This window comes from Rosa chinensis, chromosome 6 (genome assembly GCF_002994745.2).
Source record: "Rosa chinensis cultivar Old Blush chromosome 6, RchiOBHm-V2, whole genome shotgun sequence".
Classification (NCBI taxonomy): Eukaryota; Viridiplantae; Streptophyta; class Magnoliopsida; order Rosales; family Rosaceae; genus Rosa; species Rosa chinensis.
This window is the reverse complement of record NC_037093.1, coordinates 44,589,336-44,614,119: the sequence shown is the minus strand read 5'-3', so window position 1 is coordinate 44,614,119 and position 24,784 is coordinate 44,589,336. Positions and strand designations below refer to the sequence as shown.

The 24,784-nt window shown below is 39.3% G+C and overlaps 2 protein-coding genes across 2 annotated transcripts; both read left to right on the top strand.

Annotated features, from left to right (window-relative positions):
• Positions 1 to 13,225: 13,225 nt before the first annotated feature.
• On the top strand, positions 13,226 to 15,196 carry LOC112170480 (3-hydroxy-3-methylglutaryl-coenzyme A reductase 1). Its single transcript, XM_024307788.2, has one exon. It carries the CDS (start codon positions 13,354 to 13,356, stop codon positions 15,100 to 15,102), a length of 1,749 nt encoding a protein of 582 aa, XP_024163556.1. The 5' UTR covers positions 13,226 to 13,353; the 3' UTR covers positions 15,103 to 15,196.
• A 799-nt stretch (positions 15,197 to 15,995) lies between these two features.
• On the top strand, positions 15,996 to 17,811 carry LOC112170481 (senescence-specific cysteine protease SAG39). The gene is made up of 2 exons (XM_024307789.2): positions 15,996 to 16,771; positions 16,873 to 17,811. Exons 1-2 carry the CDS (start codon positions 16,342 to 16,344, stop codon positions 17,463 to 17,465), a joined length of 1,023 nt encoding a protein of 340 aa, XP_024163557.1. The 5' UTR covers positions 15,996 to 16,341; the 3' UTR covers positions 17,466 to 17,811.
• The last annotated feature ends 6,973 nt before the right edge of the window (positions 17,812 to 24,784 follow it).

The window sequence follows — 24,784 nt, the reverse complement described above, 5'->3', positions numbered from 1 at the left end:
AATGCATGTCTAGGAGCCTAGTCAACTCTAGGGTGTGTATTTTGAGCATGTCTAGGATAGAGTTAGAGGCTTGACCCCCTCTAATTCCTAAGCTAGAAACCTTCAATTTCGTATTCGAGGGGTTATAAGCATGGTGATTTACACCCGTTGCGTGATTGCGCGGGCGGGTCGCTTAGTAGTCTAATTCCTCGATCTCTACGCCTCTTGATGTGAATTAGTGACCCTTGAACCGGCTCTAATTCATGCCAAGTGAGTCCCTACGGCCCTTGAACCGGAGTAGGAATACCATGAAAGGGAATTTCGGTCCTTGAGCCTTGAACCGCCTTGGATACGACTACCGCCAAAATAGGAAATATGCATCTATATTAGATTAGCTTCCGACACATGAGATTTGGGTGAATGAATCTCCCTAGCACCCAACATTTTCATTTTTATTGTTTACATTTCATTTTTATTTTTATTGCTTTACATTTCATTATTATTTGTTAAGTTAAAATCAAACCCCAAACATTAAACTCTTCCACTCATTTGTGCATATCCACCACTAGGCTCTTAGTTTTGATTAGGCTTTGGTGAAAACTAAAGCCGAGCATTGCTAAGGCTTGGTGCCTTAGATTAGTTTTATTTTATTTTTTTTGTTTTATTTCCTTTATTTGCTTAGTGACTTTAGTTCCGACCACCCAAGGATTGTGGGTTAGCCACTAATCCCGGTGGTACGATAAACTTTGGGCATAATATTTCCCTATCTTGACAATGATACGTACGCTTGCGTAAATGTGTATCCAAGTCACAAATCTTCCCAACGAAATTGACAGTGTAAACAATGAAGATCGCCCATATAACCTTTCAAAGATAAACAAGCACAAGTTGGCAACAAATTGTGAGAAGCTCTATACCCAAAAATTGCAACCTTTCCTGGAACTTTAGCTTTCCACAAAGCTTTCCACAATGGAGTATATGGGTCACCTCCTGAAGAAGAAGAAGACATAATATGACTCAAAGTAAAATCTCTAGCAACTTTATAAGCAAACTTTACTGAAAAGAAACCTTTCTTGTTCGGCTTCCATGTGATGGTATCTAGTGCTCTTCTCCGACTTAGAGGGATGCACATAACCTGTGTCACAACTTCAGGGGGAAAACAAGCATGCAATGCTGCCACATTCCAAGAGTGTGAGCCAATATCAATAAGGTCCGCAACTTTATCAAAAACAGTATTAGCCGGTTTAGATAAAGAGTGAGAAGAGATTGAGGGAATCCACTCATCTTCCCAAATACTAATGTGACTGCCATCTCCAACATTCCAAAGGAGACCAGCTTTGATAACAGGCCTAGCCTCCATGATGCTCCTCCATGCATAGGATGGTCTCTCTCCCATATTAGCAGTAAAAAAACTCCCATCGGGAAAGTAGATTGATTTGAACAAACGGATCACTAGTGAGGCTGGATTAGACATGAAATGCCACCCTTGTTTAGCAAGCATGCCAAGATTATGTTCATGTAAGCTCTTGAAACTCATACCACCCTCCTATTTAGACAAGCACATTCGCTCCCAAGAGCGCCAATGAATCTTCTTTTGATCATCCGTACTGCCCCCAAAAAATTGTGCACAAAATTGCTGAAGATCATCACAAAGAGATTTTGGAAGCAAGTAGCAATTCATCACATACTAAGGCACTGATTGAGCCACTGCCTTGATCAATGTTTCCTTCCCTCCAATACTATGGGTTTTAGCCCTCCAACTGACAAGCTTCTTTGTTAACCTTTCTTTTAAATAAGCAAAAACAGCCACCTTTGATCTCCCTACATGAAGTGGTAAGCCAAGGTACTGACCATGATCAGAAACTCTTTGAACACCCAGGATACTAACCAAAAAAAGTTGGGAATCCATACCAACATTAGAACTTAACACAACACTACTTTTTTGAAGATTTATTTGCTGACCAGAAGCTCATCCATAGATATCCAAAATAGCCTTGACACTCAAGCACTCATGCTCCGAAGCTTCACCAAACATAAGGCTATCATCAGCAAATAACAGATGATGAATAACGGGAGCTGAAGGATTCATCAACAAACCCTTTAGGGTGCCTTGAGCAACTGAAGTAGTGATAAAAGATGAAAATCCTTCTGCGCATAGTATAAAGAAATAGGGGGATAAATGGTTTCCTTGTCGGATTCCCCTAGTTGGAGTAATAAAACCAGTAGGTTTACCATTAATAATGAGAGAGTAACTCACAGATTTCAGTGAAGACAAAACGACCTCCACCCATTTAGAACAAAAACCCAGCCTTACCAAAATAGCTTCTAAAAAAGTCCATTCAAGACGATCAAAACCCAGCTTGAGTACGGAGCTTCTACATAAAGTAAGAAATCTCTTTAGCCACCAAAGAGTTATCAGAAATAAGTCTTCCTGGCACAAACGCAAAAGTTAATTCATAAGTAAATTTGTTGTTATATTATGATGAATTTGATAATCTTTCATAATTTCAGCTTGGTTATCAGTTGCAGAGAAACAAATGTTTGATTATTATACATTCATTTATTGTGTCATGCAATTTTCATTTTATGTTTATACAATAATTCTTTTATATCGATTAATTTTATTGGAAAAAAAAAAAAGGCTAATGTATTGACAGATGTTGAGCCCTGTGCATTTATTTCGCTTTCAACTCCAAAATCTTTAGGCCAACCATGCTTGCTTGTTTGACTTCCAAGCCGACAAGTCAAAGTATTCTTTCGCTGGCCACCTTTGAAAAATTTGTTTGGACAATAAGATCCAATCTTTGGCACATTTTTTTTTTTTTAATATATGGGTTTTAGAAAAAGTCAAGTTAGGACGCTCATCCCCACGCCCATAACATAATCTTTTGCTGCATTAGGGAGACGTAGTACATGTGCCCCGAGCATACATAGTTGAGTTACAATTATCCTCATAGAGGACATCTTGCAAGATATCAGGTGCCTCAATTAAAGAAAGATCCATAACATGATCTAAACTAGCAAAGTGAGCCAACATGTTGGCTACACTATTTGCTTCACGATAAACATGTCAAATTCTAACATAATCAAAAAACAAGCATATAATCTTTACAATCATCTAAAATCCGGCTAACCTCAGAGTTGTCCTCCATGTGATGATTAAGCGCAACAACTAATACGGAACAATCTTTGGCACATTATTGCTCACCTACAAATGCACATGGTTTTGAAAATATCTAGTCAAGATATATCATGCTCCCTTTCAATAACATTTAGTTTTCAATTTATTTTATTTTATTTTGATTCAAGAAATATAAAGTAGACATCTTATTGGATCAATAAGGATTTTCATATCTAGTTAAGATATATCATGTTCTCTTTCAATAACATTTTTTCAATTTTTTTTCTTTCTATTTTGAGTCGAGAAATAGAAAAGTAGACACATCTTATTGCACTGATAAGGACCTTTGATGTCACTGAGGTGGCAAAAACCAAAATATAAGTTATTATTACTAACCAAACATTTTTCTTACATCTGATCACTTGTTTCTCGTAAAGAATTAGCCTTTTTTTGTAAGGAGAAGAGAGAGCTAAAATAAAAAAAAAATCATTTTTTTTTATATAGAAAGAATTTTATATTTTGAGGAAAAAAACGACTATCTATATTAAATAAAACTAGGAGTACATCGATGCAAAAGTATAAATAAATAAGCAATAAAACATAATAAGATCCACAAGTGCATCTAACGATAAAGGTAACTAGATGTGACTTGATGCAGTGAGGCATCGTTGCACTGCTTATATCACTGTAGCACAGGTGATTCGCTCACCCGGAAATCGAAAACCACCGAGGGTGACAAAACTCGAACATTAACAGACAAGCTCCCCAGAACCAAAACTAGAAATATAACAAAATCAGCAACTGTTGCGGATCTAAAATTAAAAATCATACAGCAAAACACTGGATTAAATAGAATCTTACTTTAGTGCCCAAAACCGAAAGAAGACATTCACCTCCAACATTAACTCAAATGTTACTTTTTTTTTTTTGACCGTCAAACCTCGGTGTCAGTCAAAAGTTCAAAACATTAAACAATAATGCAACATTAGAATAAACTAGAGAGTTCGCCCGCGCGATGCTACGAGTTTGTGTTTTTTATAGGCGATAGAGTAGAAATCACAATCTTAGAATGTTTGCCGAATATGCTATTGTTTTACATATAATAAAAGTTGGTTCACAAACTTCTTCACTAACTCTTCCAAACTTGAGACAATTCCAGCAAACATGCATAAGAGAAGACAATTGGTAAGGAAACTGATGAAATACGTTCATTGGTTTAAAATGGTACTAACTTTGGAAGTAAGTTGTCATTTCGCATCTCTGCTAGTCCCACATTTCTCATTGATGAAATTTATGAAATCTTTTAAATCTCAGCTTCCACCATACTCTTCACCATCCTTGTTGACCTTTGGAAAAAAATTTCAATGTCGGATATCAACTCTCTCCATACTTGCATAGGATTTGCATTAGGCCATGTATTTATCCCTCTATAATCTCATTTTTCTTTTTAACATAATTCCCCTATCATGTTTTGTCAATGTCAAAACAAATTTACCAAAATACAATAAACTCACTTTTCAACCACCGTCAGTGCTAAGATCAGTCTAATTGCCCCTCTAGATAAGGATGCTACTGTGGGATCAACTTCACTGCAATTTGACAGAGAAGCACATCAATCAATGAAACTGGAAAAGACATTAGTATTAACATGATTAGCTTGATAACCACTAATCCACATATATATGTAACATGGTCAGTTTCCTAATGTGTGAAACTTGAGGATCCTGACCCTACTTCTTGATAGTTCTAAATCAGAAGATACTAAAATGAGAATAAAGTTGAACTAAAAAACAAAGCATACCTGATAGGGTGCATGCCTTAGTTATATTTCTCTTTCTCTAATTCTTCCATTATCAAATCTATGCATTCCTCCATTTCTGCCTTGTATGGATCACCAGCCTCTTCCACATTGCAAGTTGAATTAGATGCTAGAGAATACTTCTGTGTGGCTGAAAATTCCAGCAGGTCCAGCCTATATATAATCTCCTCCATTTTGGCTGCACGGGACGAATATGCCACAACCAACAATCCATAGACAAAGCTTTGTTTTCTTTTCTTCTTTCACGTTTGAACTTCACTTGGTGAAAAGTATCTACACAATTGCAAAATACTAATTGAATGATGATCTTCCATCCATTAGATAAAAAATGAACTCAACATACTATAAGAAACAGCAGACATAAGCTTTCATATTAAACTAAAATGGCATATATTGATAGTTCAAACACACAACCTGAAAGGTCTTTTAATTCAATTTTTACTGAAACAGCAATCAATTACAATCACTAAAGCTACCTTTTTTCATATACTCATGTCTTTAACGAAAATTTTAAGCATTTTCTTCTATTTCTAATATAAAGCAACCCTCTGATCCAATTAATATTTTCAAACTTGTCCTTCAATTTCTACCTACTGAATTTCCTAGCAAGTAGAATGGAGGAAAAAAAAATTAGGTCAATACAACACACTTAATCCAGTCCAACCAATTAGTCCTGGTACTATAATATTGGTCAAGGCTGTTGTAAATATTAATGTGGCTATTCATGTAATAGCAATTAGTGTTGCGTGATATATGCCAATTAAGATTGATTGGTGATTAACATAATATAATTAGTGATTGATTGATTGTAATCAGACGAGTGATTGATGTAATCGTTAAATAGTTACCTTTTGTAAACCTGAGGTACTCCTATATAAACCTCATTGTGAGATGAATAGAATCACTCCGTTTCTCATACTTCATTCTTGGTGTCTAAACTCTCCCTCTCTCAAATTCTTTTACTATCGTTTTACAACACATTATCAGCACGACAAGCTCTAGGATTCAGATTGCGAGTTGCGGAGAGAGGTGGTTCATCATTCAATCAAGAGAAGAGGAGAATAACTCCCAAGCTATTGGATTGGTTGGATTGGCTGAGAAGACAACCTTCTCAGTTCTGCACAAATAAGATGAAGATTCATCCGTTCTACATTGAGTTAAGTTCTCCAAATTCTAATTTTAATTCATGTTTTCAAACTTGATTATATGAACAATCGCCGTGATGCATGAACCCCCAAATTTACTTTATTAATTTATTTGGTTGATACATATATATCTGTCGTATATATTTGTTCATGTTTTTGGATTTGATTGACATATACCATGACACATTGACATGTAGGATTCCTATTTAATATTACTATAATGCCAGAAGCGTTTATTCAAATCATTGCTATAATAATGTGCATCAGTTCCTGTTAATGCCGTATATTACGCTCATCACCATAATGATTTCATTAGTGACTTTATGATATTTATTTACTTCATTACAATTTCTTAATGTTGTACATTAAGTCTATTGCCATAATGATTATGTAATATTTATGGGGTTAATGAAGCGTTAATGCCAGAAGCATTTAAGAAAAAAGAAGAAGACAGGTTAATGGTGAATATTAAATGAGGCTGAGTCAGAAGCTCAAATCAAGCCCAAAGTCACAACAACAAATCCGAGCCAGAAGCTCAAGCCCAAGTTGCAAGACCAGAACAGAAGCTCATCACATGTTGCCATGACAAAAGTTATGAATCTTCTCAAACTAGGCTCATCTAGTTGGATGCGATGTCTAGGCAAGGTTCAGATGAGGCTGTGTACTTAAGTGAGCCTCGCTCCACCTAAACCTCATCCTTCCTTACCTGGTCGTATTCAATTGGAGTTACAGAAAGGGTTGAGTAATAACTTTTCATTCCTTGGCAGACCAGTTTGAGCCCAGCAGGCCCACTCTCCCTCAGCATGACCTAGCAGCCCAGCAGGTCTCACACACCATTTGACTTATGCATGAAAGCCCGGGTCACAAGCCCGATAGGCTTCACTATCAAGCCCACTCCTTCTTTGGTCCAGCAGAATCAAAAATAAAAGGAAAAATGATTTCATATTGTAAATAGATTCACCATATTTAATATGTGTAATTAATTGCCAGAAGCATTTATTCACATAATTGTGTGATAATTAATCTGTTAAATTAGTAGCATGCAATTAATATCTCAACTGATTTGTGATTTTTATTTATCCAAATTTGTGAGATTATTTCAATTTGCTCAATTCAATATTATTGTGTTACTTGTCTAAATTTTCGCACTAGAATATATGTGTAGAAAATGCAGGTACCTAATGAACTAGAAGTTCTAAATGAACCAATAGTTCATACATAAATCGAACTTGTAGTTTCGATAATGCTATTTAAAAAACTTGAAGTTTCCTTCATAAATTCACCACACATGATAAAACCAGTAGATTTTACATGTCTAATCCGATTTTTCATACCATGTTATAGAACCTGAAGTTCTCATTACTTACTTATGGACCATATTACCCAAAGCACTAATATTATTTGTTCCTTTCCTATAATGTCAAATCTCAACATGTTTGACTTTGTTGCTTTGGAGGTTTCTGGAAGAAACTATCTAAAGTGGACTCAAGATGTGAAAATTCATCTGACTACAAAGAAGATGAGATCAACGATCGATACTCATGACAATGTCGTCACTAAGGCTTTTAAGGCGAGTGCCATAATGTTCATAAAGAAACATATGAAGAAAGCACTCCAAGTTGAGTATCTGATGAAAAGGATCCACAGACTCTTTGGGTCGCTCTGGAAGAGTACTTTAACTACCAAATGACCATTTTCTTGCCTGAAGCAAGACATGATTAGCAAGATATTGAACAAACCCATCTGCCCAAAAGAATACAAGGAGAGTCACTTTATTAATTCTCAGAATTGATCACTATCTTGTTGCTCACTGAAATGAACAACAACCTCCTGTTGAGGACTGATCAAGCCAAGCCCATCGGTACCTGAGCAGCACTTTTGCTTGAAGGAATTGATGTTGCTCATCGCAAACCTAATCTCGAAAGGAGAGATTGTGACCGTGGAAGGGACAAAGAGTCTGATCTTTTGAGACAAGTAAAGAGAGGTGGGCCCATAAATGGCTCATATAACCGGCCCTGGCCCCATGTTATAGTGCCCCTGCCTAACAAGCCAAAGTGGAAAGGAACACTGGTTCGGCCCGCCGCCACCAGAATCAGCATGATCTTTGTTATCGATGTAGAGGAATTGACTGCTGGTCCCGCACCTGTTGTGCGATAGCCGAAGCAGTAGATGAGTATTACGCCGGTCGCGGAACTCGAAATACCAACTTTATTGAAGGGTAATTTTCTATCGATTCCACACTAGAGATCATGGATTTTCAGGCAGTTACTGAACATACCAAGGATTAGAACTCAAAGACATGAGTATAATTGGCCCCTTGTGCCATATCTATTTCATCTTAATGAATGAAACATCTTCGGTTTTGGTGATTTATGTTTTCAATCATTTTGGATTATGAAAATGTGGTTATGTTCGAATATATTTAATTCAATAAACTTATTCATACATGTGATCCATTGAATTAAATAAATGAATAGGCATATTCTGTGGGGAAGTTTGTTGTCTGGTTAAAAGTGCTATTACACACACCATACTCCCAGATCAGAGATATTTTTCAAACTTATTGTCTATTCATACCTCTGTGACAACCGTATCAGGGCAATCCAACCTGATAGAGGGCTATGGCAAAGCCTACTTTATGTTGTCCAATGGTACTGAACTTACCATTAATGAGGCCTTATATTCTCCACGTTCCAGAAGAACGTTATTGAGTGTTAAGGATATTCAAACCAACAGTTACCACGTTGAAACCACTGAGAAAAATGAGTGGAATATCTTTGCATAACCTCTGAGTGTGCGGCCAGAAGCGTACATTGGAGAAATTGAAATCGGTTAGCTAGAAGCTAACTAATTCAAGCAACTACTTGCTATGGCATGACCTTTTGAGACACCCAGGTCAAAGTATGATGCACTGTATCCTCAACTCATAGCAGGTGCATCCCCTTCTGAATAAGGGTCTTGTATATAATGACACACTATGCCATACTCGTTAAGAATATTTAATACTAGACCATCATATGCAAAGACTAGTACATACACCACCATTTTTCTGCACAGAATGCAAGGGAAATTTGTGGACATATCCAACCACCATGTGGACCAGTTAAATATTAATGGTTTTGGTTGATGTATCGACAAAGTGATCACATGTAACACTATTGTCCACAAGAAAACGCTGCTTTTGCTAAACTCTCGCCCAGATCATGAAATTGAGGGCTCACCACTCGGATTATCCCATAAAGTCCATAAGACTTGATAATACTGGAGAGTTTACATCGAAGTCTTTTGATGATTATTGCATATCCTTTGGGATTGATGCTGAACATTTAGTTCCCTATGTTCACACCCAAGATGGTCTGGCAAGTAGAATCTTGGTAATGCGCACCAAGCTTCTAATTTCTGCATGGAGCTATGCAATCTTGCATGCAGTTATGTTAGTCCCATTGAGGCCCACTGCTACCAACCTTACTCCGTGTTACAGCTGGTGACTGGGTACGAACCTGATGTTTCGCACTTACGCACATTTGGGTATGCAGTCCTCGTGCCAATTGTGCCGTCACAACGTACAAAATTGGGTCCTCAACAAAGGATGGGCATACATGTCGATTATGAATCCCATCCATTATGTGCTCTTTCGAGCCCTTGACAGGCGATCTGTTTACCGCTAGATTTGCGGATTGTCACTTTGATGAGACAGTCTTCCCGCCGTTAGGGGGAGATAAGAACGTTACTGTTCCTGATGAACGACGTGAATTGACGTGGAATGTCCCCACTATCTTGATCCCCGAACCGCACAGTGTGATAATGAAGTGCGGAGAATTCTAGATCTACAGAGTGTAGCCCAAAATATGCCAGACGTTTTCTCTTATCTAGCTAAAGTGACGAGATCATATATACCTGCTGCAAATGTGCCTGCAAGGATAGACGTCCATGTAGGATGTGTCGTCCCAGATGGACGAGGTACGACCATGGCGGCTAACTAGTCATATGTCCCTGCCCTGAAGTGAGGTGAACTATTAGGTTCGAAGGATTCTTTTCCCTAGAAGAGAGTAAACTTGGCACAAACAAATCCTCTTGACATCGCAATCTCAAAACCGATCCATCTCATGAGATAAATTCGGATATGGGTCTGTCCTAGAAGAGACGATGTTGGGGGACGCTCCAACATTTGAACCCACTCCCGAGAATAGAGAAATCTCGGTAAATTTAGTGAGATTTGGAATCGGATTGAGATTATCATCGATGATATATTAGTATTTGCGGTGGCCACCGAAACTATAATATGCGATGACCTCGAACCTTGCTTTGTTGATCAATATCAATGAAGAGACGACTGGCTAAAAAGGGAAATAAGCAATCCAGGTCGAATTAGATTCCTTGACAAAGAGAAAGGTGTTTGAACCTGTTGTTCCCACACCTCCCCATGTTAAACCCATAGAATTTAAATGGGTATTTGTAAGGAAGCGTAATGAGAAAAATGAGATTGTGATACACAAGGCTCATCTAGTGGCGCAAGAATTTTCTCAACGCCCTGTGATTGATTACGAGGAGGCATATTCTCCCGTAATGGACGTCATAACGTTCCGCTACCTTATCAGTTTGGTAGTTTCCGAAAAACTGAATATGCAGCTTATGAATGTGGTCGTAACTTATCTCTATGGGGATCACGATACAGAGATATACATAAAAGTTCTTGAAGGACTTAATATACCCGATGCAAATAGTTCTAGACCACGGAACACGCTCTCCATTAGTTTTGAGGCGTTCACTTTATAGATTGAAAAAATCTTGACGGAGGTGGTATAACCGTCTAAGTGAATATTTGATCGGGTGGGGATATGTGAATAATAAATTATGCCCATGCGTGTTTATTAAGGAAACAAGTTCCAAGTTTGGAATTGTGGTGGTCTATGTCAATGACATGAATTTGATTGATACTCTTGAAGAGATCAAGGAAACCACAAAGCACCTGAAGTTGGAATTTGAGATGAAAGGCCTTGGGAGAACAAATTATTGTCTCGACCTGGAGCCCGAGCACAGTGCAGATGAAATTTTGGTCCATCAACCAAATTACATCCAGAAGATGTTAAGATGCATTAATGAGGATAAAAGCAAGCACACCCATGGTCGTCTGAAGTCTAGAGAGAATCGTATCGTCCTGCAGATGATAACGAAGAGATATTGGTGCCAGAAGTCCCATATCTAAGTGCAATAGGCACATTATTGCACTTGGCTTAATGCCCTAGACAGGACATCTTATTCGATGTGAACTTGTTAGCTAGATATAGCTCTGCGCCAACACACTGCCACTGGACTGGCATAAAAGACATTTTTCGCTACCTTAGAGGTACGGCGGATATGGGCTTATTCTATCTCTATGCATCAAGGAATGGATCAAACCCCCTTGATCCTCAGAATGACGTTTGCCTTGTTGGATATGCTGATATAGACTATCTATCAGACCCGCACAAGGCACGTTCCCAAATTGGTTATGTCTTTACCATTGGGAAAACTGCAATTTCTTGGAGGTCTACGAAATAGACACTTGTTGCTACCTCTTTGAATCATGCAGAGATACTAGCTCTTCACGAAGCAGTATGTGAATGTACATGGCTAAAAGCCATTACAAAGCATGTTCGAAGCACATGTGGACTGCATTCCACCACTGATGAACCAACCATTATCTACGAGGATAATGCTGCTTACATAGAGCAGATAAAGACGAGTTTCATCAAAGGAGACAACACCAAACATATTGTACAGAAGTTCTCCTTCAATTAGCAACAACAGAAGCATCAGAAGATTGAAGTTAAGCAGATTTGATTTGAAGACAATCGTGCAGACCTCTTCACCAAGTCACTATCAAAGTCTACATTCCAGAAGCATGTCCAAAGTATTGGTCTACGTAAACTATCTGAATTACCTAACATGTAATTTTCAGGGGGAGTCGAAATCAGGGGGAGTATCCTGAAGCATACTCGTTTGACCACGTGTACTCTTTTTGTCCTTCGTCCAGGGTTATTTTATCCCACTGCCTGGCAAGGTTTTAACGAGGCACATCTTTAGCATGGTCACCCCAATTATAGTACATCCTGAAGATGCTTTGATTCGACATATATATGCATTTGCTCATCTTTTCCCTTTGACCACGGGTTTCTCCCACTGGGTTTACCGGGCAAGGTTTTGGTGTAGCAACTCTAGTGCATCCCTCTCGTAGATATACTACCTACTTATGGTGCTGATAAGAAGACTCCACCTATTTCTGAAGCTGTGATACTTCTACTCCACACTCAAGCGCGTTGTGCTCTTTTTCTCCTTCGACCAAGGTTTTTTTTTCCCACAGGGTTTTTATTACTTGGCAAGGTTTTTGACGAGGCAACTTAGAAGCACATAGCAGGTGCAACACTATTGACATGGAATATCCAAGGGGGAGTGTTGTAAATATTAATGTGGCTATTCATGTAATAACAATTAGTGTTGCGTGATATATGCCAATTAAGATTGATTGGTGATTAACAGAATATTGACATGGAATATCCAAGGGGGAGTGTTGTAAATATTAATGTGGCTATTCATGTAATAGCAATTAGTGTTGCGTGATATATGCCAATTAAGATTGATTGGTGATTAACATAATATAATTAGTGATTGATTGATTGTAATCAGACGAGTGATTGATGTAATCGTTAAATAGTTACCTTTTGTAAACCTGAGGTACTCCTATATAAACCTCATTGTGAGATGAATAGAATCACTCCATTTCTCATACTTCATTCTTGGTGTCTAAACTCTCCCTCTCTCAAATTCTTTTACTATCGTTTTACAACAAAGGCCTGAATTTATTTTATTTATTTATTTATTTTTATGTCAAAATCTAGAAAGCTATTCGAATTTACATGGCCAATAACTGGGTAGATGAAGATGAAGATGAAGATGAATACACAATGAAGATTGAAGAGTATCAGAGTGAGAAAGAGCCAGGAAGGAGACAACCAATATAAAATAGGTGTGTTCGTTTGACTAATAATACTGTGTTGAAAGTTTAAAACGTGCTTGACCCAAATATAGTAATACACTAATAATGCAATTCTGCAAACACTGATGAGCCTCTAGGTACCTTCCTCCATCACAACCAGCACTATATATATATTGTAGCCCCAAATACTTCGAACTCAAACCAACACAGACAATTAGCCTTTCTCCACAGACAATTAGCCTTTCTCCACTTTCCTTTCAGCTCACTCCTTTCCTCTGATCACCAGCGGCTTGTTTAGCATCTCTCACATCCAATGGAGCACGGAGGAAAGCCCATGAAAATGAAAGTCAAGTTTGTCGACGATCAAGTCCCAAAGGCCTCAGCCTCAGACGCCATGTCTCTCCCTCTCTACATAACCAACGCTGTGTTTTTCACCCTCTTCTTCTCCGTTGTCTACTTCTTGCTCACTAGCTGGCGCGAGAAGATCCGTACCAATACTCCTCTTCACATGATTGATCTCTCTGAGATTGTTGCCATCCTTGCTCTTGTAGCCTCCTTCATCTATCTCCTCGGCTTCTTCGGCATCGATTTTGTTCAGTCCCTCTTTCTCCAGCCCAGTAGTGACATCTGGGCCGCCGACGATGACGAGGAAGAGATTATTCTCAAGGAGGATGCTCGTAAGGTTCCTTGCGGCCAGGCCCTTGATTGTTCAATTCCCAAAATTGCTCCAATTGCTTCACCTAAAGTTACCCACAAGGTGTCTTATGAAAAGCCAGCGATCGAGATTCCACCACCGACTGCAGAAGACGAAGAGATTATCAAGGCCGTGGTTGCCGGAACCATTCCTTCATACTCACTTGAGTCAAAGCTCGGTGATTGCAAGAGAGCAGCTTCTATTAGGCGTGAGGCTTTGCAGAGAGTTACAGGCAAGTCTTTGGAGGGTTTGCCTTTGGAGGGCTTTGATTATGAGTCCATTTTGGGTCAATGCTGTGAAATGCCAGTTGGGTATATCACCATTCCTGTTGGGATTGCTGGGCCTCTTATGCTTGATGGAAAAGAGTTCTCTGTCCCCATGGCCACAACTGAAGGTTGCTTGGTGGCTAGTACCAACCGTGGTTGCAAGGCTATTAACTTGTCTGGTGGAGCTACCAGTGTGCTATTGAAAGACGGAATGACCAGAGCACCTGTTGTCAGATTCAACTCTGCTAAAAGAGCTGCTGAATTGAAGTTTTTCATGGAAGACCCTGCCAATTACGAAACCATTTCCATGGTTTTCAACAAATCAAGCCGATTCGGTAGACTTCAGACAGTCAAGTGTGCCGTTGCTGGGAAAAACCTGTACATGAGATTCTGCTGCAGCACCGGCGATGCTATGGGGATGAACATGGTCTCCAAAGGTGTTCAAAATGTCCTTGACTTCCTTCAGAATGACTTCCCTGACATGGATGTCATTGGCATCTCTGGTAACTACTGCTCAGACAAGAAGCCTGCTGCTGTCAACTGGATCGAAGGCCGTGGCAAATCTGTGGTGTGTGAGGCTGTGATCAAGGGAGACATAGTAAGTAAGGTGTTGAAAACCAACGTGGCGGCCCTGGTGGAGCTTAACATGCTCAAGAACCTTACTGGTTCTGCCATGGCTGGTGCTCTTGGTGGGTTTAATGCGCATGCCAGTAACATTGTTTCAGCTGTCTACCTCGCAACTGGCCAAGACCCTGCTCAGAACATCGAGAGTTCTCACTGCATCACCATGATGGAAGCCATCAATGATGGAAAGGATCTTCACGTCTCAGTGACCATGCCTTCTATTGAGGTCGGCACTGTAGGAGGAGGTACCCAACTTGCGTCGCAGTCTGCTTGTTTGAACTTGCTTGGAGTGAAGGGAGCTAACAGAGAAGCACCAGGATCAAACGCAAGGCAGTTGGCCAGTGTTGTAGCTGGTTCTGTTCTTGCTGGAGAGCTATCTCTCATGTCTGCCATTGCAGCTGGACAGCTCGTCAAGAGTCACATGAAGTACAACCGATCGAACAAAGATGTTACAACTGTTGCTTCTTCAGAAATATAATCATCTAATGTCTTTTGACCTCGAGAATTTTTTGTGTACTGATCCCCCTGTAAATTTCTTCAGAAATATAATCATCTAATGTCTTTTGAGCAAATTGGCACATTAATTAACTAGAGTACTTCTGGTTCAATTCGATTCTTTGCTATTATTAGTTTGATGCAAGTGCTTCATTGCATTTGCCAATACTTTTTCTCTTGCATGGTTAGCACTGGTGAGCTAGAACAAACATGGATGTTCTATTACGTACATCAGCAAGAGAGACATTAGTTTGGTACTCAATTACAAAATTTTGATGATAAAAGAGATTTAATGGTGGAAGTGAAATGGTTGTCTTCTTATTTCCAGTTCAATATGCCATGCGCGGTTTTAGTACCTGGTGTATGGTCAACAATGGAGGACATCCGTTGGTCATCTTTCACAGAAACCAAGATTGGTTAGCAGCTAGGTTCTCTAAATGCTAGCAGTACCTTATAATTATCCAAGCTAAATGTTTTACCTAGTCACAAATTTAATTCGAATGAAGAACAGTTGTCAATTTTCACTTATCTACGAACCAAGAATTAGTAGTCACTACTAATTCTCACTTACCTACAAACAAAGAATTGCAATGTGTATACTCTTAGTCTCAAAGAATTGCCTTGCTCACATCAGTTTTCTTACGCCTGGGAAGTGGAAAAAATGAGATACATGCGGAATGGTATAAAGGATAACGAATCCTTTCGTTTGCTTTGTGTAATTTTGTATGTTTTCATGTATATTTCTCTGTTTGATTATTGATTACAACTCTGTAAATCAGTTGAAAGTTTTGGTCTGAACTTCTGTAATGCTAAACCTTGTTCTTCACGTGACTTTGTAGCCCAAAGCACTTGCTTCTTCACTTGGGCTTTACTAAATTGCATCTTGGCCCTCAAACAAGATCCTTACAATTGATATAGTTGTCTCCTCAATGGGATTTGTTGAACTCTGCGTACGTGTAAAACAAAACACGAGCATTTTGTATGAACAAGTAACCAAGTGATTTGGCTAGTAATTTGTCTTCACATCAAATTATATTGATAGGCAATGAGTCGATATCAGAACATTTTATGGGGCACAAATATTGCAGATCGACCAACTTTTGGGGCACGAAGATAACACAGCAAGGCCATTCCTTTTCTCTATACAAACTCAGCAGTAGACCCTTTCATTGTACACCTGCTCATTAATTCATATACTTCGATCATCATAACCTAGCCTGTGATGGAGTTCATCAAGCAGAGCAAATGTATCTGTTTGGCCTTGATCCTCATATTGGGGGCTTGGTCTTGTGAAGCCACCTCTCGCAGCCTGCAAGATGCATTAATGTATGGGAGATACGAGCAATGGATGGCTCATTACGGACGCGTATATAGTGACACTGATGAGAAGGAGAAGCGCTTCAAGATATTCAAGGAAAATGTAGCATTTATAGAATCTTCCAATGACGAAGCAAACAAACCTTACAGACTAAGTGTCAATGGATTTGCAGACCTTACAAATGAAGAGTTCAAAGCTTCAAGAAATCGATTTAGGGCTCATGAATGTTCCACAAAGACCACTTCTTTCAAATATGAAAATACTACTGTGCCAGCAACAATGGACTGGAGGCAGAAAGGAGCTGTTACCCCAATCAAGGACCAAGGCCAATGTGGTAATGAATGTTCTAATGATTTTTATGTAGAGATCAGGCTCTACAACTCCCCTTATAGACTTTAAATGATTTCTATTCTAACTGCCATCAATTTGCTGCAGGTTGCTGTTGGGCGTTCTCAGCAGTGGCAGCCATGGAAGGAATTACTCAACTCACAACTGGTAAACTGATTTCTTTGTCCGAGCAAGAGCTGGTTGACTGTGATGTTAATGGTGAAGACCAAGGTTGTGAGGGTGGCCTCATGGATGATGCCTTTCAGTTCATCAATCAAAACCATGGACTAAGTACCGAGGCCAATTATCCCTACACAGGTGTTGATGGTACATGCAATGCTAAGAAGGCAGCAAACCATGCAGCCTCGATAACTGGCCACGAAGATGTGCCTGCAAACAGTGAAAGCGCCCTACTTAATGCTGTTGCTAATCAACCAATTTCTGTTGCCATTGATGCCAGCGGATCTGATTTCCAATTCTATTCGAGTGGTGTTTTCACAGGAACATGCGGAACGAGTCTAGACCATGGCGTTACCGCTGTTGGTTATGGTGTCAGCGATGATGGGACTAAGTATTGGTTGGTGAAGAACTCATGGGGGACAGAATGGGGTGAACAAGGATACATAAGAATGCAAAGAGATGTTGATGCACCGGAAGGCCTCTGTGGTATTGCTATGGAAGCCTCTTATCCCACTGCATAACATACCAACAAATGAGATCATTGCCTAGTACCCTTCTAGGTATACAGTATGATATGTACATGAACTTGTGCTTGTAATACGTATGTACGTAAAACTACCATATCTGTAAGATATTAGCAAGTCTAATTCAGACAAAAATGGTGGATCTTTTCTCTGTTTAGTTGAATTATACATCTTTTCTCTCTTAGACGTCTCTTGCACTACAAGAACCCCGGCCCTAGTCCTGAAAACACCTAATTCTCTGCTTCGTGTTCGCCCAGCATCCTCAGGGTTGTGCTAACCTATTTTGTGGTCGACCACAGTGAACACTGGCGCACTGAGTTCTTTTGTTCGCCCTATTGCTGTGTCTTCCATCTCTAAAAGTTTTCAGACCTTGAATATCCCTCTTCATCCTTCAATATACAATTTGTGCAAGAAAAGAAAAGATCAGAAATCTAAAGTTGACACTAGATTGAAAGGAGAAAATCTTAGGACATATTGCCCCAACTTGTTCTTATCCTGAATGAGGGACTAATTGAAACATTCTGTCAAGTGTTAACCTTGTAGATGAGAAATACCACCACTAGATCAATGTGAATAACCAAGTGATAATATTAGTGCATTAACACTTCATCAAACAACAGCATAAGGATTAATTAAGAAAGAAAATGCACATGTGCAAAAGTTTATGACATCTCTCTTTTCTGTCGAGCTGAATGCACAATGATCAGTCTTTGTTAAATGCGTGTGAAGCTGTTGTTGAATGCATAATGAAGATACCCACATCTGTATTTTTTTTTTTTCACGGTACAATCTACTTGTTTATATGTCTGATAATAGAAAGAATCTAGTCACTCAAATAATAGAAAATTAATTATTTGTACCTAATAGTTGAATATGATTTAATACTGTTAGAGCTATTGAACTGTAATGCTCTTGTTTAAGTATATCAGATCCTTTCAATAAATGTTTCCAGTCTAAACTTAAATCAGAAACTATATATGACTTATAGGTATCCATTGCTCTCTCTGGAGTTTAAAGGTTGCCAAATTTTGTTTGCCTAACTTCTAAGTTTGCGAACACGACTGTTTATGCTTTGGTTGGCCACCCATGACTCTAAAAAAATTGTTTGCATATTTATCTTGTGGAGGACATATTATTGATTACTTGCAAAAGCACATGCTAATGAATCTTTCAAATCTGTTGAAGCTATCTGTTCAAGCTTGAACAGATTTGAATTACATTTTTTTCTCATCTTGTTATATTTCTTTTTTTATTGAGTCAAGAAATAGAAATGATCAAGGACCTTTGTAGTGATTGAGGAGGTCAAAGACCAAGAAATGAGTTCTTATAGGTTAGATCTAAAGTGAATAAAGTTTGTGTTGAATGGCTTGAGAAGTCAAGCTCAGTATGATTGTATTTATAGTCATTTACATGATTAAAGTCCTAGATGATTACAATATCAAAGCAGAATTCAACTCTATCATAACAGAAAATATTCTAGAATTCAAAATACAAGATAAGAAGGGTGAGATACTTGAATCTAAACAGATGATAAGAAACAGCTTCAATTTGAATTTGAATCATTTGAATGATATGGTTTATCATCCCCCCGCAAGCTGACTGAGCGGGCAACCACAGGAAGCTTGGAAGCCAATAGCTTGAAACGAACTGGAGATAGTCCTTTCGTAAATATGTCAGCAAGCTGATCTTGAGTGCATATGTAATCAACATCGAGTTCTTTTCTGATGACCTTTTCTCTGACATAGTGGTAGTCTACCTCAAGATGTCTTGTACGTGCATGAAAAAGTGGATTAGAAGCTAGAGAAATGGAGCTAATGTTGTCACACCAGATTTTGGGACATGTAAGAGATAGCTGCAAGTCTTTGAAAAGAGAGCGAAGCCAAGAAATCTCAACTGCCGTGTAAGCCAATTGGCGATACTCAGCCTCAGTGCTCGAGCGAGATACAGTACGTTGAGTTTTAGAACTCCAAGAGATGATGTTTTTGCCAAGATACACACAATATCCTCCGGTAGAATGGCGATCATCTGGATCTCCAGCATAATCTGCATCAGAAAAAGCACTAATGGAGAGAGAGCTAGGTTGATAGAATAGGCCATGAGTGGGAGTGTGTTTCAAGTAACGAAGAATTCTTTTAACTGCAACCCAATGGAGTGTAGTTGGTCGATGCATATACTTGCAGACTTGATTCACAGCAAATGCGATGTCAGGTCTTGTCAAAGTAAGATACTGAAGAGCTCCAACAGTGCTTCGATACTGAGTTGGATCTGAAAGTAAGGTACCCTCATGAATACTGAGGCGCTTTCCACTTACTACAGGAGAAGAGAGAGGCCTGGCATCCAACATGTTTGTGCGTTTCAAAAGATCAGTGACATACTTTGTTTGAGTAAGAGAGAGGCCATGTGACTTCCTTTGAACTTCAATGCCAAGGAAGTAATGTAATGGACCAAGATCCTTCATTGAAAACTGTAGGTTTAGTTGATGAATGAGAGTATCAATATGGGCTGAGCTGTTTCCAGTAATCAATATGTCATCAACATAGATAAGTAAGAAGACAGTAATGTTTCCATCCCTATATATAAATAGAGAGTAGTCTGCCTTGGACTCTTCAAAGCCAAGTTCTATCAAATAATCAAAGAACCTCTGAAACCAGGCTCTTGGAGCTTGTTTTAGGCCATAGAGTGATCGAACCAGCTTGCACACATGAGAGGGAAGGTTAGGATCAACAAATCCTTGAGGTTGTCGCATGTACACGTCTTCAGTGAGATATCCATTCAGAAATGCGTTTTGAACATCGAGTTGGCGTATAGGCCACTTGTGATGAACGGCAAGAGCAATGATAAGTCGAATGGTAGTATGCTTGATGACCGGGCTGAAGGTTTCAGAAAAATCAACACCTTCTTGCTGGTGAAACCCGTTTGCGACTAAGCGAGCCTTATAACGCTCAATACTGCCATCTGCCTTCTTTTTAATGCGGAACACCCACTTGCAAGGGAGAATATTCATAGTGGGATGAGCTGGAACAAGCTTCCATGTACCACTTTTCTGTAGTGCATTGAATTCAGAACACATTGCACTTCTCCATTGAGCTTGCTGCACTGCTTTGCTAAAACAGGTTGGTTCAACTTCACTGATATTAATAGAAGCATTCAGAGCATATTTTGGGTTTGGCTTGAGAGTCCCGGTTTTGCTTCGCGTTACCATATTATGTGGGGAAGAGGAGTTAATCAACGATGGTGCTTGGTGAGGTGGTGGGATGAGTGGATTATTATGAGAAGAGTTGGTGATGATTGAACTGGTATTTGAAGTTGCATGGTGAGTGTTTGAAATATTGGACGTAGAGATAGGAATAGATAATTGTGGAGGATTATAAGGAATTATGGCTAGAGTGGGAGAGTTGGTATTTGGTGTATTTGAATTAAGAAGTGGGCTAGGAGGGCTACTGTCAGATAGTGGAGAAGTGTTATTAATTGGACTTGCAGAGGATGTAGGGGAATTAACTAGATTATTGGGAGGCGGTGAGGATAAGGATGAAATTTGGTTAGGCGGTGGTGAAGGTAACGAAGGAGATAAGGTAGATTTAATAGGAGAAGATAAAGTGGAGATAAGATAAGGAAAGGAGTTTGAACCTGTGTCTGGTGAGGTAGAGGACGCCTTCGGAGATGTGAGATTGACTTGTTGGAAAGGAAAAGAATCCGCGTCAAATACGACGTGTCTAGAGAGATAGACTCTACCTGTAGAGAGATCAAGGCAACGATAGCCATGGTGTTGGAGAGAATAACCAATGAAAACACATAGTTTAGATCTAAGTTGGAGTTTATTAGTATTGTAGAAACGAAGATTAGGAAAACAGCTGCATCCAAAAACACGAAAAAAATTGTAATTTGGAACACGATCAAAAAGTTTTTGATAAGGTGACACAAGATTAAGAACACGAGAAGGAAGTCTGTTTATGGTGTAGATGGCAGTGTTAAAGGCATCGACCCAATATGAGGAAGGCATATGTGAGTGAGCGAGTAAGGTTAGACCCATTTCGACAATATGTCAGTGTTTACGTTCAGCCATGCCATTTTGTTCAGGATGTTTTGGACAAGAGAACTGAAGACCGATTCCATGAGTGTCAAGAAAAGATTTGAGAGCATTGTTTTTAAATTCCCCACCTTCATCAGTTTGCAATGTTTTGATTTTGGATGACAAAAGATTTTCAACATAGTCTTTGAATTTGACAAATATCCCAAGTACTTCAGATTTTAAACGCATTGGAAATAACCATGTATATCGAGAGAAGTCATCGACAAAGATCAAATAATATTTGTAACCACTATTAGATAAATATGGAGAAGTTCATACATCAGAATGTAACAATTCCAATGGAAAATGGGAAATTGAATTTGATGAAGTAAAAGGTAATTTGTGACTCTTTCCAAGAGGACAAGAATTACAGAATTTGATCCTAGACGTGCCCGAGAGAGGCAGACGTTTATTTGAAACCAAATTTGATAAAGTAGAACTAGCTGGATGTCCTAAGCGAAAATGCCAAACTGACGACGAAGCTTGAGTGCCATAGAGAGCAAACAACCCTGGATTATTAGCTGAGGTCTTGGAATTGAGACGAAACGGATAGAGACCGTTCTCACATTCACCCCGAAAAAGCGTCCTCTGGGTATGAAGATCCTTCACAACAAAATAAGAGGGATTAAATATGAAGTAACAGGAATTGTCATTAGCAAATTTATAAACAGAGAGAAGGTTATAAGAAGCAGTAGGACAAAGTAAGATATTGTTAAGATGAAAGGAAGAAGCGGGAGAGTGGAGACGAGAAGAGCCTATATGAGAAATAGGTAAGGGAGAATTTTTACCAGCACCATCAACATGATCAAGACCATGATACTCTGTCGGATTGGCAATGTTACTGATATCACCAGTTATGTGAGTATTAGCTCCTGTGTCAGTGATCCATGTAGAAGAGGAAGCACCATGATTGGCAGCCAAAGCAGTAAGTTTCTTGCTTGGAGTTCGACCTTCGTAGGACAGATTGAGTCGATTGAAACAGTCCAAAGCAGAGTGTCCAGGTCTAGTGCAAATTTGACATATTATACGACCAGTTCCGAAATGTTGTGGGAAAGGATTACCTGGAGCAGGACCAAGGATGGAGCCAGGAGCACGAGGAGGAGCTCGAGAGGGAGGCATGCTACGATTAGTATAAGTGTTTGGAGGTGAGATGATAGGACGACCACGGGCACCACCACGACGACCGAAAGGAAAGCCACGGCCTGATCCACGTGGTCTAGTAGCATGAAGGGCTGTTGGTACACCATCAAGAACTGGTTGAGCTTGTTCATTGAACCTTCTTTCAGCAGACAAGAGAAGAGCTTCGAGATCATCATAAGTAATGGGGTTGTCTCTGGCTTGAGCGGAACTAACTGTCGTTTCATACTGAGCACCAACATTGTGCATTACAATAGTGAGTAAGTCGCCTTCAGACATAGGGCTTCCAGCCAAAGCTAACTGATCAGCAATGGAGTTTATTTTGTCCAAGTAATCAGAGATGGACAAAGAACCACGAGTTGTGCGCATGAGTTCACCACGAAGCTGCAAGATGCGATTGTGAGATGGTGAAGCATAACGCTTCTCAAGAGATTGCCAGGTTGTTCTAGAGGAGGTGGATCTGGCAACGGTGGATAAAACAGCAGGAGTGAGAGATGTGTTGATCCATCCCAAGATCATTTGATCTTGTTGCAGCCAGGGTTCGTACTCGGGGTTGACTTCATCAGTGAGTTTACCATCTTTATCTTTGATGAAGCATGGAGGGCAAGGAGTTGAGCCGTCAACAATGCCCATGAGACCTCTGCTACGGAGGACAGGAACCAATTGGGCAAGCCAGAGGACGTAGTTGGAGCGATCAAGCTTGATAGTCATAAAGCTTGATACGGAAGGGGCGGTGGTGGACGATATGGGAGCAATGGTGGAGGAGGTGGTGGAGGAGGTGGTGGAGGAAGTGGAGGCCATTTGGATTTTCGGGAGAGAAAAAAAAAATTGGTCGTGAGACTAAATGGCTCTTGATACCATGATAAAGTAATCTGGGGTTCACATCCAAAACCAATTGGCAATGGATGGAGTGGCCCAAACCCTTATAAACTCATAGGCAATGTCCCATTTTTCCCATGTGGGATGTATATATTCTCAACACGCCCCCGCACGTGTGGCGAATTTTCAAGACATACACGTGGACAACTTGGGTGACGTGAAGCCCGTGTGGCCGTTAGGCACGCACACGTGGGTAACCCGCTCTGATACCATAAAGTGAATAAAGTTTGTGTTGAATGGCTTGAGAAGTCAAGCTCAGTATGATTGTATTTATAGTCATTTACATGATTAAAGTCCTAGATGATTACAATATCAAAACAGAATTCAACTCTATCATAACAGAAAATATTCTAGAATTCAAAATACAAGATAAGAAGGGTGAGATACTTGAATCTAAACAGATGATAAGAAACAGCTTCAATTTGAATTTGAATCATTTGAATGATATGGTTTATCAAGATCATGTATCTGCACTCCTCCAGAAAGAAAAATCAAAAACAGGAAAAGGGGGTCATTTATGTTTTCTACGAAGAAGAGAGGATTAAAAATCGTAGTGATTATATTTTCTTAAACCTCTAAGAAATCAAATAAGAAAGATATAGGGCTTAAAAATCACCTGGAAATATGAAATTACATGTATAGTGTTATGACTCATATTAAAACTTTTCTTACTGACTTTTGGGAAGCTAATAACATCTCAATATGGTCTTTCAAAAGAAAACAAACAACTATGATTGGTTGGCGACCTCATTCACCCAATTACTACAAACTAAATTTTGATGGATCAGTTAATAGCGATGGTAAAGCTTTCGCTGGTTTCGTCATTAGAGATCAAAATGGAATTGCCATTTGTGCAAGTTCGATTCCTATTGGCTTTGCTTCAATTCTTCAAGCAGAGTCGATTGGATTGAAGACCGGCTTACTCTGGGCAAGTCGACTCCAAATACCAAATCTTCAAGTTGAAGGTGACTCCTTATTACTAATTAAGATGATCAATCATATCTACAAGGTGTCGTGGAGAATCTTCACTCTATTGGAGGATATCAATCATCTTTCCTCTCATTTTATCAATATCTTCTTCACTCATGTATAGGGAGAGGCAAATATGGTTTTGACCATTTTGCTCATCTAGGTCAGACTTTATCTCAAAATAGTATTTAGTGTAGTCAGTTTCCTTCTTCTGTCCATCATCTATTACACTTTGATCAATGTTTGTATATGATCCTAGGGG